Raw genomic sequence first — 15,992 nt, forward strand, 5'->3', positions numbered from 1 at the left:
ACTGCCACCGCTCAGAGAAGATGGCCGCAAAACCCCAGGCTGTCCCCCTGAACTTGACTTGGCTTTTGAACTGAAAGGCCTAGAACAGAGGGAGGCGGGAGCATCAGCGGAGCCAAGCCCTCGAGACCTCTTTCACTGGCTAGATGAGGCATCCCCTTGGACAGAACTCTGCAAGGCACAGTGAGGTCCCAGGTCCCTTTCTGGTTCCTTCCATCACAGACTCTGCCAGTGAATCAAGTTCCCAGGGAAGGTTTTGATGGCCTATGGGATTTTCATCTATCCCATTCGCATCTGTCCCATTCATCCGTTCCCATTCCCCAGTGTGCAGAACAGCAGCAAGGCCCTGCGAATGAATGAACGCCCACCACATTCGGAGGGCTCTAGCCTCCGCATCTTCCCAAGACAAACAGAAGCCATCGACCATGCGGATTCCACGGTCATTCACTGAACAAACCAGCTGTGTGGGATCCTCCTGCCTCTGCTCTGCTTTCCATCCCCCCACCTGTCACCTTAGCTGGTAGGTGTCACCTCTGGGTCTCTGACAGCTTCCCTTTGGAAAGGCCTGCCCTTTTCTCTCCTCTTGGAAGAAGAGAGGGTCATTCGCTGCAGAGCACTGAGCAAGAAGGTCAGCTCATGCCGAGCACACAACTTGCTCCTTTTGGGCTCAGCCTGCCAGAAGCGGAAATGTTAGAGCTAGAAGCACCTCTGGAAGTCACTCTCATGGAAGACACGCAGAAACCAAGCTCACGGAGCTGGCCGCAGGGACGGCGGGAGACTGGGCCTCTATGCAGAAGCTCGCTGTATGGCCCTTTCCCTCGGGCCCCCCGCTCTACCTTGTGTAGGTAAGGAAGTTTTGGAAAGCACCTCTAAATCCTGCATTCTCTGTCTACGTATTAAAAACACGAAATATTCTCACTATATATATATGTATATATATAGATATAGATATAGATATGGATATATCATACACATACATATTCATAGATGATATTAGAATACATAAAAACTATTCTAAAGGCCCAAAAACACTTACTGAAGAGCTTGGATAAGCAACTCCCTTTACTTCAAACCTATTTATTACCGAACAGTGACAACTGAAGGGGGTGGGAGAGAGCCAGAAATTTCAAGTGTGAGAAGGGAAATGTGTGGTTTACAAAAGCATACCCAGGATTATTATCGCTTTGATTTTTTAAGGCACGATATTTAATGTGCTTTGAGCTACAACAGTAAAAAGGGGGCAGCGAGACATTACATTCACCCAAAGAGAGTGGGGCTTAAATACAAAGCTCGGGGAAGCCTCTTCTGGAGTTCACAGCTTTGGAAACCATCTGGTACAACTCTCTGCTCAACGATAAGGAAACTTCCATCCCCAGAGGTTCAGCGACTGCCTGTCCGAGGTCAGTAGCTGTTTATACGTTCCTGACATAGCGGTCACATGGACTTTATCTGTCCTGTGTCCGTGGCACCTGCTCTGAAGGGGGGCCTAGGTTTGCCGGTGACCTACCGAAGGGCATCTACGACACCAAGGATGTAAAGATACAGAGGGAAAGCAAGTTCCCAAACACAAAGAGCATTCTTGGAGACAGAGAAACTGAACCTGAGGCGGGAAGTTCCAGGCATCTCCTTGGGGCAGCACCCCCAACAGCCCCCACACTAGGCTGCCCTCAGCCCCAGCCCGTCCTGGGGGAAGAAACCCTAGGAGACTCAGTCTGGCCCCCTCGTTCAGGGATGTCAGGCTGCAGGGCCCATTCCTCAAACCACCGCTCTGCCCTTCCTCTGGTCACCTTGGGGAGGCCCTCGGAAGGTTGGGCGGATGGCTGCCGTCTGGTCCCGTTTCCCTAAACAAGTTGCACGTTTTCTCTCCTTTGCTCTGACAGGGCTGAGCCTTTCGGAAGAAGGACTACAGCTCAGAAAATAGTGCCCCTGAGAGTAGAGGCAGAGCCGCAGGAAGAGTTTCCCCACCGCCTTGGGCTGAGGCAGGCACAGGGGGCTGACCCTGTCTGGGGGCCAAAGTGGCGGGGGGAGCGGCGGCTGCGAACGTGCGGCGGGGTGCGGGGGTCCACTTACCGCAGTGCGCCTGGAAAACCTGTGGCTTGACGGCCTGATTGCAGGCACTGCACACTACGAGATAGAAGTCGTCATGTGCGGGATAATGGCCAAATAAGTGCATATCTGTGGGGGAAATGAAAACACGGTGTTTTGAAAAAAGCAATTAAGTCTCAGAAGGTCTACAGTTTCCTCTCGCAATTTCCTCAAGGACAGTTTTTCAAACGAGACACGTAGAAAGGCAATGATCTTTACTAAAGGGAACACGGTCCGTGCTCATGGGGCTCCCAGCTGTCACAGAAGCTGCAGCCTCACGGACCCCCCTCCTCATGTCACCCCTGGAGGTGGACCGCTGTAACCCTCGGTGTGGACAGTGTGGGGGGCTGCCCCGGGTCCTATGCTGCGGGGAGTTACCTCGACCCGACAGAGAGCCCACGTGCTAGTGGGCACCTGACGGGACTCCAGTTATTTGAGGATGTGGGGGGGGGGTCCCCCTAAGCCCATTCCAACTTCAGCAGAGGTCTCTCAGGTGGGTTGGGGGGGCAAGAGGCCTGTGAGCGCTGCTGCCTGTGTTCTCCACCGCCTGAGGGAGACCCCATGGCAAAACCTCCAAACAAGCGATTTGTTTGCTGCCCTCATTACCTGTTACTCATCTGCCCGATATTTACCACGCGCCAAGTGCCAGGCACTGGGCTCGTGCCAGGAAGGACCACTGAATGCCAACGAGGGCCCCACTCTCCTGGAGCGCACGACGGCAGAAGAGACAAGTACTAGACAAAGATCACCATGTGGCGCTCCCTGGGGTTCATGCTAAGGAGAGGGATGGAAGAGTCCCAGCAGAGCGTGTGGCCCCAACCTGCTCAGAGGCATTGAAGAGGCTTCCCCGAGCACGGGGTATTTTGGCTGAGACATTGGGGTGCATGTGGGTCCAACAAAGGGCTGGGGAGGAAGGTTCCAGGGCTGCCAAGGTAGGAGGTGCTGTGTGTCTGAGGAACCTCTTGGTTCTCTGAGGAACAGAACAAGGGGAGAGCCCAGAAGCTGTAAGGCTTGTGGACGGTAAATATTTTTTAAACCTGATTTTAAAAACGACAGAAGCTGCTGAGGGTTTTTGAGCACAGCAGTGGCACGATCAGCTATACACTTAAAAAATCAGTGGTGTGGCCTAAGGGACATGAAGGCATACGTCCACACAGAAACTTGTTCATGTGTGCTCCTAGCAGCATTATTCACAACAGCCAAACAGTGGGAACAACCCAGACACATGTCCATCAACCGGTGAACAGATAAAATGAGTCCTAAGCAGGATCATGGAATACTATTCAGCCACGAAAAGGAAGGAAGTGCTGACACCTGTTATATCCTGGATGATGCTTGAAGACATTATGTGACGCGAAAGGAGCCAGACACAAAAGGCCACATGTTGTAGGATTCCATTTGTCCAGGGCAGGCAAATTCAGAAACAAAAATTAGAATTTTTTAAAAAAGAGTTTATTTATTTGGCAGAGAAAGAGTTAGAGAGAGAGAGAGAGAGAAAGCGCGCACGTGCACAAGTAGGGGTTGGGCAGAGAGAGAGAGAGGGAGAAGCAGGCTCCTCGCTGAGCAGGGAGCCCCAGACTGGGCTCGATCCCAGGACCCGCAGATCATGACCTGAGCTGAAGGCAGACACTTCATGCACTGAGCCACCCGGGCGCCCCTCATGGGTGAATTTGTACAGTATGTGAATAAAAGTTGTCAAAAAAGAAAGAAAAGTTCTGAGGAGACACGGTTACACCCCCTGGAGTACCACTGGGTGCACACGGAGCCCTGGGGGCACCTGACCCGGACTCCGCTCAGCCCACCAGCTCTGGAGTCGCTCCAGAATCACACAGAACAGGAGGCTCAGGGACACCGACGCAGCAGACACAGGACTTGGAGGACTTAGAAGACAGTGCCTGCATGAGTGTGCTTTCTGTCGCAAGGGTTCCGAACTTCCTCTCCTTACCCCCACAAGGCCTCATCTTCTAGACTCAACCTGTGTCTTTCACAAAACCCCGGCAAACACAGGATGGTTCCCCCAGATGTAGAGCTAGATCACAGGGAAAGCCTGGTCGCCCAGGATGCGGGGGTAACTCGTTTATCACCCAGCAGCTGCCTTCCCAGGGGCACGCTCAGCGCTGCGCCCTCGGAAGAGCCCCACTGCCCAGAGAGAAGGGGAACAGACACGTTTGTCACTGGGCAAGGGGCTGAATCCTCTGCTGCCCCGGAGGAGGCGCGTGGCTGTGCGGGTACTGCTGGCTCTGGCCGCAGCAGGTCCTCTCGAGGCGGGGGTGGGGCTGGGGATGCAGGCCCCCTGAAATTCTCACTTGTCGGTGGCCCTGGGCGCGGCCTGTTATTTCCCCTCTCGAGGACTCGCCTCTGTTTCCACTTCTGACTAAGACTTGTTACCACAGGGCAACGTTATGAGTCAGTGTCTCGTGGGCGGGAGGCCCCGGGAAAGAGAGGTGGAGAGAACCCAGCCGTGACAAGTGTCCTGAAGCATGAGGAGGTCCATGCTGGGCCCAGCCAACGTGTCCAGGGCCCCTGGTTCAAGCAGTGCAGCGTGGGGAGGGTGGCTGTCGGTCTCTTTCATTGCTGACACCACTCGGTTCTACTCTGGATTATATAGTTCTGTTTATTTTTATAATACATGTCCTTTTTTTTTTTTAATAACACAATTGATCCATGTTCTTTGAAGACACATTTGAAAAAGGCAAAAAAGAGTCAGAAAAAAAAAAAAATCCACCGGTAACTTTTATTCACGTTTTGCATCTCATTTAGATGTGGTCGCATTTTACGTCCGGGAACATGTGAAACCAGAAGCTGGCGAGGGCTAAGACTGAGGACTTACTGGTTCGGCAAGCATTTACTGAGGGGCCTTGCATCCTTTCTGCAACAGATTAAGCTATGCAGGAACAGAAGAGATTTATGAATTCAAAACACAGGCGTGAACAAAAATGTCTTGAGCGCCTACTGTGTGCGGGAAGCTGTGCAGAGTCCGGAGGCTCCGGGGAGCGAGTGGCCTCCGCACTTCTGTAGTGCATGCCTGCTGACCTGTTCGGAGGCTCTCAGGACTCCCACTTCTGTAATCCTTCAGAAATCTGCAGAACTGCCCCCTCACCTCCAAGGTACACACACTGGTCTCTGGTCATGGGTTCAGCTAGCCAGAGGCTGGCTGCAGCGGTGTGTGTGCGTGTGCTCGAATGTGGGATCCGGGAGAGAGTGTAGAGAAACCCTTAACTGTGCGCGCCTCTTCAGGCTCTCCGCTCCACTGAGACCCTTCCTGGTTTCCTCTCGGGCACTTTCAACCTTGTCCATGTTGGTTAAAAGTGTGTCTCCCACAGAAAATGAAAGGACCTGCTTGCCTGCCTGCTGACTCCTCAGCTGGCCAGTCTCTGAATCTCCTGTGCAGGCCGCCAGGTTCTGAAAGTCCAGCAGATGGGGGGCGAGATAAGGGCACTTGGCCTCTCAGAAGACCACTGCCTCAGGTAGCCTGGCCGGCCATTACAGTCCCTGTGCTGTTGGCTTGGGGAGGGAGGTAGGTCGGGCAGAACCGAAAACTACTATGCCCAGAACGATGCTAGGCATTGTATTCCTTAATTTCCTTTCTCTCTGTCAACTTACTGCCCAAACAACACACTCAGTGCACTGTTGAAAAGACCAATGGTGGTGTGCTGAAGTGGACTTGTCCCAACACATCTCTCCCCAGTTCATTCAGTGGTTTCATAGTGGGGGCTTGGAATCAGCCTTTGTGGGGGTATTTGCACCACGGAAAGGGGCAGAGGCTACCAATCAGGTCTGGTCCTTTTGGAGAGCTGGCTTTCAAGCATTTAGCACAGTACCAGTGAATAAAGATGAGAAAACAGGGAAAAAGTGAAACCACCTGCAAGGGTGGCCACCCCAGGGTAACCACTGTTGACTGGTTACTATGGCTGCTTCTCAACTTTGTGATGTGATAACACTACCTCGGTTAATCCTCATAATGCATCCAGAAAGTTGCCATCACCTCCACTTTCCAGGCAAGGAAACAAAGGCAGTTTGCTTGCAATCCCGGGGTGGTGATTTGTAAACTGGGCTGAGACGCCAGGACGCTCTACCTGAAGGGGATACCCCCTCCTCAGCAAAGGGCTGCTTCCTTCCTTAAGAGAGCAAAAGCCCAATTCGCAGATGAAGAAACCAGTTTGGAAGGGTCTCCTTGGTGACTGCCAGGCTTTCCCAAGCCTCAGAGGGAGTTACTGGCTTGAGCACAGGCCTGGAGTCAGAAGGAGGGATTTTGTTCATTGCTCTGCAAGCTCAGGGAAGGTGCCCAACCTCTCTGAGTGTCAGTTTCCTCATGTGAAATGGGGCTTACAGGTCACAGGGTTGCTGTGATGGCTCATAAAAGTTTGTGTTTTCTTCCACCAGGGATCCAGGAGAGAGTGTAGAGAAATCCTTAACTGAGCTCATCTCTCCTATTTTCCAGAACTAACTAGCTCTTTCTCCATCGGGACAATCCTTGCTCTAGGCAACATATCCTTTGTGTCTCCCTCATGACCACTCACAGCAGACCTCCTGGGAAGAATGGGGGTCCCTGCCACCTGCAGAATTTGTACACGTGCATGGACTGATGAGGGCTGAAATCCTTTGGGAGGGCTCTCTCTCTGGCTGTGGCTGGATTCCAGGAAAGCATGTGCACAAAAATGATGAGACTTTGCCCAGTTTCAAACACAGCGTTCAACCATCTCCCAAACAGAGAAAGGCAAACTTCTGTTTTGGCTCATTCTGCCCCTGCAAACAGATCACCTGCAGGTCAGAGAGGGTGCCAGAACCGCCAGGGCACGATCACAGAGGTGACCTCAGTCCCGTCCCTGGCCTGAGGGAGCAGGGAGGGAGTCAATTCCATCAGCTCCGTTTTGCAGATACAGAAAACAGGTACGCTTGCTTCTAGGTCAGTATTTTTCGGTTTCTGAACCCTAACCCACTATAAACATCTATCTATCTGTCTATCTATCTATCCATCCATCCATCCATCCACCATCTCTCCTTGGAACATATATATCACACTCCGGTGGGTTCTGTTTTACTCATTTCTTTTTGTTTTACTATATTCTACTTCATTTAAAAAATGCTCATTGAGATTTCACAATTTCAGGACTCCTTAGTGGGTCACAACTCCAAGTATCTGAAAAACACTGCTCAAGGCAACGGAGGCAGTCAGGGGCTGAGCTCCGCCTGAGGGTTCACTGGGGACTCACTGAGGTCTGAGCTGGTCCTCAGTGGTCACGTGGGAGTTGGGAGCCCGGAACTGAATTGTGAGTGCCAATTTTATGCCGGAGCCCGTGGTACCCCCTCACGGGACCTGACAGTATCATCCCGTCTCAGCATTCAAGGAGGCACGCTGGTAGCTTCAATCAGCCAAGGGGGACATATTCACACCGGGTGAATCGGTATCCACCCGACACCAGAGAGAGCTGGGTTCTTCTCTCAGAGAGCAGGCTGTGTAAACATTTAAACCACTGATGAGCAGCCATTCTGCGGTCACTCTTCCCTGTACTAACTTCCCTAATTATAAAAACAGAGAAAAGTATATTCATCGTCTATCACAGTGGGATGCAGAGAGCCTTCTGTGAACTGGGGAGGAAATTGTTACATGACTATAAAGTCACGGTTGGGGTACTGATCATGAGCCCCAGAACCCAAGCACAACGGAGCCAGGTGGGTGTGTGGATGGCTTCCTGTAACCCATGAGCACAGGGAGGCCACAACCTGCCGACGGTTTGGTGGCGAGAAGGGGGAGGGGCTGGCACAGTGGGGGAGAGAGGGTGAGAATTGTTCCTGGAGTACTTTCCAGTGTCTGTCAACTTAATGCCTCCTTACTAAGGGTTATTCACGGAGGATACTCTCAGAATGGACTCACGGTATTAACCCAGTGCTCCTTACAAGGTCACCGCAGGCCATTCCCAGTGCCCCGATTTAAAGCTGGGCACTCCTTTACTTCCTTCCTTACTACTGCTAACATGCTCACTGGCGGCAGAGTGGACTGTCAGCCGCTATCCGTGCGGCTGGCCCCCTCGGCCTGCTCACAGACAGCCTCACCTTCCCTACACGCAGCACAGGATGGGGGGAGGGGACAGAGCTCAGCTGTGATGGAAGGAGACATGCAGTTCGAGAACGCAGAGTGGTTTCCGTGAAAGTAAAACAGTTAACTCTCATGTCCTGGTGTCGCTGGCTGTCTTTTAAGTCAATGCCGAAAAGAAAGTGGTCGGAGAGGAGCCTCGTTCTACTCCAGATACACAGCTTTTTGAGGGGAACCTTTCGACACGCAAAGCCACGTGTGTGCCCGAACTTCTGCTGCAAACTGTCCTCATGTTCGCAAAACGGCTGCCTTCCCGGAAAAGGCAGGGTGACACGTCCAACCCACTGTCTGTACAAGGTGGCTCCTGAGATGGGAAGACGGCTGTTTGTGTGGACCCGGGGATCCGCCGTGGGGCTGTGCGCCTTTGAATTTGCCCCAGACGCCCTCCAGAGCCCAAGACTCCAACATTATGAGGCAACAACCGGTTGAGAGCTCAGAAGATGAAAAAGTTGGGAAGGAGTGAGTCAGGATTGATGCCTTCCCCCTGCAAGTGGGAATGCCGAGTGGAGCGCAGGCTGAACAGAGAGGCCGCAAGAGGCTGACTTGCTTTGAAGGCAGTGGAACGGCTTCTCAGCCATCGGTGGTACCTGTGCCTTCTAGAGAAAACCCCACGGCGTGGAAAGGAAGACAGCAGAACAGACAACGCTGAATTTCAGTTTCCATTAAAAAAAAAAAAGCCCCAGAAAGTGTCCTTCAGTTTCCCCCAAAAGTCTGGTCCAGGGTTGGGAAACCACCCCAGTTGCTATAGGAGTGATAAAAATGTCAAGGTAGCCATTGCCCTAACACCCTATTATAACAATTACCTTTAATTTAAAAATTACGCTTCCCTTTTCACAGACTCCTAAAAACTACTGTGAAAAATGAAATTTAAAAAAAAAATGGAGGTTGTATTTTTGCAATTGCAACCCACCACGCCCTTTCCAGGAAGGTGAATGCGAGCCCTGCCTGAAACCTTGCACGCCTCTGCCCGTGGGACGCAGCTGGGCACGCGGAGCTCGGGAGGACCTCAGGGAGCTCCAACCCCGCACCCAGGGCTGGAGAGTGGGGTGCCGCCGGGCTTCTTGCAGAACCATCAGAAGGGCGAACTGGTGGCTGCCAGAGGCACTGATCTGTGGTCTTCCCCTTCCATAAACTCAAATGGGAAATCGCTGGGAAGAACAGTCGCTGTGGTTCAAAGAGCCACGTGACTGCCTCCAAGCGGATTCTGATCTGGACGCAGAAGGGCACCTACAGGAATGACGCGTGCTACCTCGGGAGGCGCGTTCCTCACGCTGGGAGAGGCTGGACCCGAGCGCCTTCCCGTCCCCCATTAATCTTAATACGCTCATTACACAGTTTTTATTAATTCGTCTTTTCTCTCTGCCGGTGGAGTTTCCAGCAGCATTTTAATCACTTGTGTCAAATGGAAAGCTTGAGGGGATATAAAAAACGTTTCTCCTTTGCTCTGACAGCGTGATGCTGTTTGTTCCTCAACTCCAGAATCTCCTTAAATCTAGAGATCAAAACAACGTGGGGTCTTCAAACAGTGACCTCGGACCCAATACCTCCCACTTCTCCGGCAGAATGTTGAACTCCCCCTCTAGGAAAATGCAAAAAAAAAAAAAAAAATGCGGTCACTTTCCGTCTTTCAGATCTCTGAAAACCCAGGGCCTGACTGTGAGGGCTTCAAAAACAATGAAATCTGGAAACGGAAACTCCAGGGGAGGACTAGAAAGCAAGCAGCAGCAGAGAGCTCCTCAGCATCCCTGAGGGCCGGCGGGCGAGTGCGGGCGGCAGGCACAGAGCCTTTCTTTTCCGACAGACCAGGTCTAACGGGGCCCCCAGGCTGTTCTTGCTGAGGCTGGGCCGGAAGGCGCCCCCCTGCACAGCAGCCGCTGGGAGCTAGGTCCGGTAGCAGGTGGACGCTCCCCGTGACGCTGTGTGAACCACCCCTAACCCAACCAAGCCACAAGCCCCTGCCGGCCACGGCCACGGCCTAATCCCGCCCCCTCAGAAGGGCCTTTAACTCCCATGCAGTCATGCTCTGTGCGGCGAGGGGGGCTGCTCCCTGGGCCTCAGGCCTCTCTCGGCAGACTCTCCTCGTGCTTCCTCCCAGACCCAGCAGAACTCCCACTCTGCCGCACAAGGAAGGGGTGACAGGATGCAGCTGGACCCCGGGGGAGACCGTACGCCAGGGCTTAGAACAAAACCTGTGAGATGTGGGCCTGGTAAGAGGCAGGGCCCCAGAGCTGGGCACCGCAGTCAGGCCATCTTGAGTTCAAATCCCGACTCTGCCGTTTGGCATGACAGTCCCCTCTAAATTGCTGGCTCATCTGGAATTAAAGGGCACATGTGTGAAGGGGCTGGCCGCCAGTAAGGATATAGGGAACAAAATACTCTTACCTGCGGCCTTCTTTCTGCCTCTCCAATCCACCCATCCCCTCCTCTGGGAAGCCTTCTCTGCCTCCCCCAGAGGAGAGGCAGAGTCGGCCCCCTTCCCTCCCAGTGTGCCGTCCACATGTGCCCACAGCTCCCGGGCTATCCCAGAGCACATGGCCTACACCTCCCTCACCAGACTGGGACCTCCTCGAGGACAGGAGTTGTGACTCAGTACCCTTTCTATCTCTCCAGCCAAACAGTCTGGCCCATGGTGGCTGCTTAATAAATGTCAATTCGTTCATGAGGGTGGAAGGCCCCAAGAAGTTGATTTACTTTCTACGCCCCTTAATTTTCTCTTCCCTCAAAGGGGGAAGTTGTAAATGATAATAAATCGCCTTCATATCCATGCTGCTATCTAAGATTATGAGGCCAATAACTATGTCCATTTATTCATTCTCTGAGCTCCCTGGAAGCACGTGCTGCCTGAATTTTTAAGATGCGCCGGGTGGGCCCTCGTCGGGAAGAAGTGGTTCATTCCTGTGCCTGCTGGTGCCAATTCACGAAGGTTGTGTCCTTCCCCGTCTGGCAAAAATGGATGCTCCCCATTCTACCCCAGTGAGGGGCCCCTCAGAGCCAGCATTCGGGGCAGGCATAGGGGTGTTTTCTGGATGCTCCCCGGTCTCCTTCTCCAATTCCTCATCCTGGGGCTGTAAAGTGTCTTGTACATCAAAACAGTGAGAGATCTAGGGCCCAGAAGATAGAGACCTGCCCCAGTCCTTCCTGCTGCACCCTTTCCCAGTCTGGCGCTGGACTGACACAGCAGCCGGGCTCAGCCCAGGGCACACTGAGCCATCTGAGGCCAGCCTGGCAGAGGATCTACAGGTCAACAATGACCCTGGGAGCTAAGAAAGTCATTTTGCAAAGGGATCCCCTTCGCCCGTGCACGGCCTCGATAACAATGCCAATAATCTGTCTCTAAAAATATTGCCTGGGATATAAACCCAGCCTTGACTCCCTATCCAGCAGCCGCAGGGACACCCAAGCTCCTCCCTGCACAGTCACGCACATCCTTGTCCACCACTCCAGCCAGGCTGACTGGTGGCTTCTGGCCTGACATCCCTACTCTGGCCCTCAGGACAGATAAGGAACATGGAATCACTTTGGCCGGTTGCTGAGTCCTGATAAGGTGTCCTCTGCTTAAAGCAAGGGCTGCTCGTGGTCAGAGGTCAGCTACACAGGCAGGACAGCCTCCAAGCCCCTTTGCCACATCAGCCCGTTTCCTGGACCCAGCGGGAGAAAAGTTCTGTGGAGAGGACAAGGGTGGATGTATCATATTCAGCCAAAGGCCTGCTATGTAAAAATTGTAATAGTTCACTATGACTCATCTAGAGAGAGAAGCATCAACCTACTGGGGGAAATTCTAGTCCCTTCCTCCAGCTTCAGCTAAGTAGAAGGTCCTACAAGTGGTTTGGAACGGCCGCAAGTCATCACCACACCTCATTCCCTCTCAGGTTCTCCAAATGGGTCACTCATCCATTCATTCATTCATTCTTCATTTATTCATTTATTAAGGGGAGGAGGGGCAGAGACAGGGAATCCTCAAGGAGACTCCCCCTGAGTGAAGAGTCCAACACAGGGCTCCATCTCACAACCTTAAGGGCATGACCTGAGCCAGAACCAAGAATTGGATGCTCAACTGACTGAGCCACCCAGGCGCCCCTCCCACCTGGGTCATTTAAACGTTTAAACGTTCACCGGAATCTTTATGCCCACATCACCTTCAACTTGAGGACAACGATTGAGATAATCGTTGTTTTCACAAAATCAGTAGGCCTCCCTGGACAGTGTTCCTCAGTTCTTCTTCAGGAGGCTTTGCTTTGCTTCTTTGTTTGGAATAGGCCTTTCCTACCCTGGGTTGCCTTAAGGGTAGGAAATTTAAGAGCTGGTATGTGTGAGGCCCGTTTCCAGTTCATTCTGGGGTGACTCCTTCCACCTCCATCCTGAGCATCTCTTGTGTCCAGGCTGGGTCTCCTGGAGAAGTCTGTGATGCCTTCCCTCTTTCTATCCCCGACCCAAGAGAGCTCTTTGAGAGGTAGGGATGGGTGCTATATCTCAAGGAAGAGGGCAGTGGGTTTGGGGATAAGGAGGTGATGATGTCTTTCCTAATAAGACAGGGATGGTCAAAAATAAGTTCCATACTAAACAGAGCACTGCTGTGAAGAATACTTAAATGAGTTGAGGGGAAATCAATGGGAACATCTTTGGTGCCTTTTCCTATAAGACCATTGACCTTCTTTTCTTGTGGCAACTGACACAGAGTCTGCAGGATGGACTAACTGGTCCCTTAATTCCTTTCTGGCTCTTCAGTTATGATGACAGGTCCAACGGGGAGTGTGTCAGGAGAAGGACGGCTGAGAAGGAGGGGAGGATGCCACATTGATTTTACAAAGGAAATCTCTAGAAAAGGTAAATAAAGCACACAATCCGAGCAGCTTATTCTTAAAAGGAGTTAGTGAGGGCCAGCCGTCTGTTGTCTGTCTTTATCTCATCTCCCATACCTTTCTCACCAATCATCTATCTTGATCTATCCATCATCTATATTGATCTATCAATCATATTTATCCTACCTACCTACGTCTCTTACCTATCTTCTATGTCATCATCTTTCTTTGACTTCTGTCATCTCTTTCTCTCTCTCTATTCCTTTCCTTTCTTCTTTTCTTCTCTTTCTTTCTTCTAACATCTTTTTCTATATTTCTTTCTTCTCTCTCTTTCTTCTATCATCTCTCTTACTCTCTCTCTCCCTCTCTCTCTCTCTATATATATATGTTAGGGAGCATTATATTCTTCGAGCAATGTGGTTTTGAGGTGGACTTAACTTAGCTTCAGCCCATTTTATTGCTACACCAAATGCTACAATTTGGGGTGACAGAGGTGAGATGGCTTTATAAAAATAAATAAAAATGTAAAAAAGAAAGAAACAGAAGATAATGAGAAACTGAGACAACGCCAAAAGAGTGTTAGTCGGTTTTCAAGGGCTGCATCACAAACTACGCAAGAGCACGGACCAAGCCCCACGCACGTGCCGCCTTCCTCACCCCGGCTCGGTTCTGTTCATACAGCAGGAGCAAAGTGAAGTCTGAAACGAAGGCCACTGAGTTCAGCCTTCTCACCAAAACCTGAATAGACTTTAGGCTTTAAAAAAGGCTGCTCTAAGGGGCGCCTGGGCGGCTCAGTGGGTTAAAGCCTCTGCCTTCGGCTCAGGTCATGATCCCAGGGTCCTGGGATCCAGCCCCACATCGGGCTCTCTGCTTGGCAGGCAGCCTGCTTCCCCCCTCTCTGCCTGCCTCTCCGCCTACTTGTGATCTCTCTCTCTGTGAAATGAAGAAATAAAATCTTAAAAAAAAAAAAAAAAAAAAAAAAAAGGCTGCTCTAAGGCATACTGAAAGACTCCATGTCCGCCACCTTGCTTCTTGAGACTCACATGCTGAGAGGCTTTCCATCTTTTTTTTTAAAAATAAGATTTTATTTATTCATTTGAGAGAGATACAGAGAGAGAGTGTGAGGGAGTGAGAGCACGCAAACAAGCAGGGGGAGCAGCAGAGGGAGAGGGGAAGCAGACTCCTCTCTGAGCTGGGAGCCCGACACAGAGCTCGATCCCAGGACCCTGAGATCATGACCTGAGCCAAAGGCAGATGCTTAACCATCTGAGCCACCCAGGTGCCCTGAGGCTTTCCATCTTGATGAAAATAAGACCAAGAGCCCCAGGCAAAGGAATGGGATGGGGTTGGGGTACCCAGCCATCTGTGGGAATCCAACCATGCCACACTGAGGGCTTTCACAGCCCTGCTAAGATCAGGACAATTATGTAAGAAGAACGTCTCACTGGGCCTGCCGTCACCGCGTAGAGATTTTAATTTAGAAATGGACCCGAGCGGCCAGGCAGCATCTACCACACAGGTGCTCCGCTGTTCCAGCCTGGCAGTTTGGGACGTTTCTTGGATGGCATGTCGCTGGAACCTGCTGGAACCTGCAGCGTCTATGAACAAGCCCTCCAGTGGTGCCTCACAAATGCTGGAAAATGCGACATTCTTAAAGACACAAGAAGATGCCTTCACGAGGCCATAATACAGCAGGATTCAGCCATCAGATGACCATTCCTAGTGCCATCCAGAACACGCGACGGGCACCACAGGGTCAAGAAAACGCCCGCACCAGAAAATGCCCCCATCATTTCCAATAGGCCAACACCTGCTCAGCTAGGAGGGGATACATCAGTGTGACGTTCACAGATTTGGGGACGAAGAAGAGCTTATGTGCAGAATCCATGAGACAAGTGGCCAGGAATGACGGCTGGCCCTGGTGCCTGGGGCGTCTTGATGAGTCCCTTGGCAGTGGGGAGCTCATTCGCCCTCAGAGGGTCTAAGAGACCCCTGGATCCCGTGGCACCTGTCACCAGCTCTGAGTACCACGCAGAGCTGGCTCTGGCTGTAATTGGCAAAGAGAAGACGGCATTTCCCCCACGCCCCCAGAGGGCCATTTATCAAGATTCTGGAGCCCCACATGCGCCCTTTAAGACTACAGTGATCACCCAAACGATGCTGCCAAGCTCGGAGGAGGGTGTGTCATTTGGCTCTGTCACAAGAAGCATCCACTTGGTATAGCCAGAGGGCCGTGGCAAGAACTGTTTAATGTCCCCGGGAATCGGTGTCCAAAGCATTCAAGCCACTGGGACAGCCAGCCTGCAGGAGGCTGATGACAGATATCCCAAGGCATCCCCTGGGGAAAGGGAGCCTACGGGGGAGTCAGAGCCACTCCTGCTGTCCCTGCTCGTGAAGGACAGAAAGGGACGTCTGCTCTAAGACAGGAGCATCTTGATGCACGTAGGCTCCTCGAACCAGCCACACACACCTGGCAGGCACTGCGCAGGCTGGTGCTTCAAGCTGGCAGATTTCAGAGGAGAGACCAAGGAAGAAAAAAAAATCCACCACAGAGAGGATTATGGAAGGCTGTTTGAAGGTACTAATGGAAAATAAGATCGATCGGCTGGAGGAGAAAAATCACAATGTCTCCCATCACAAATCAAGCGTGAAGCTAGTTACGGGCCCGAGGGGCAAAGGGAGACTCTTGGTAGGGTCCGCGGTTCCCTCGTTCAGCTTCCGCCATGTCCTCCTCCCCTGCAGCCCCTCCTGTGCCCCTCCCTCCACGCTTGCGGAGGTCCTGGCCAGCACTGGTGTGACCTCCTCCAGGGAGCCTGCCACACACAAGACAAGCCCCTCCTCTGTATTTCCTGCACTTACTGGCTCACTCGGCCCCCGGTACCCAGTGGATACAGACAGTGGTGCGCAGGCTCATCTTCCCCATTTGTACATTGATATTTTACATACGGACTCAGACACCTAAAAGTCCAAAATCAAGGCAGCCAGAAACATGCTCAAATACTTAAAAAAGCACCAGT

At 52.1% G+C, this 15,992-nt stretch overlaps 1 protein-coding gene across 7 annotated transcripts in view; it reads right to left on the reverse strand.

Annotated features, from left to right (window-relative positions):
• The window catches only part of ATXN7L1 (ataxin 7 like 1), a 235,357-nt gene that overhangs the window by 150,456 nt on the left and 68,909 nt on the right, over positions 1-15,992 (reverse strand). For 6 of the 7 annotated variants that reach the window (XM_032305520.1, XM_032305519.1, XM_032305524.1 and 3 more), the window contains one exon: positions 2,068-2,172. The exons of the other annotated variant lie outside the window; for it this stretch is intronic. In XM_032305520.1, the coding sequence (XP_032161411.1) occupies positions 2,068-2,172 (105 nt within the window). The remainder of the gene's footprint in view (positions 1-2,067; positions 2,173-15,992) is intronic. 7 annotated transcript variants of the gene reach the window in all.

This window comes from Mustela erminea, chromosome 11 (genome assembly GCF_009829155.1).
Source record: "Mustela erminea isolate mMusErm1 chromosome 11, mMusErm1.Pri, whole genome shotgun sequence".
Classification (NCBI taxonomy): Eukaryota; Metazoa; Chordata; class Mammalia; order Carnivora; family Mustelidae; genus Mustela; species Mustela erminea.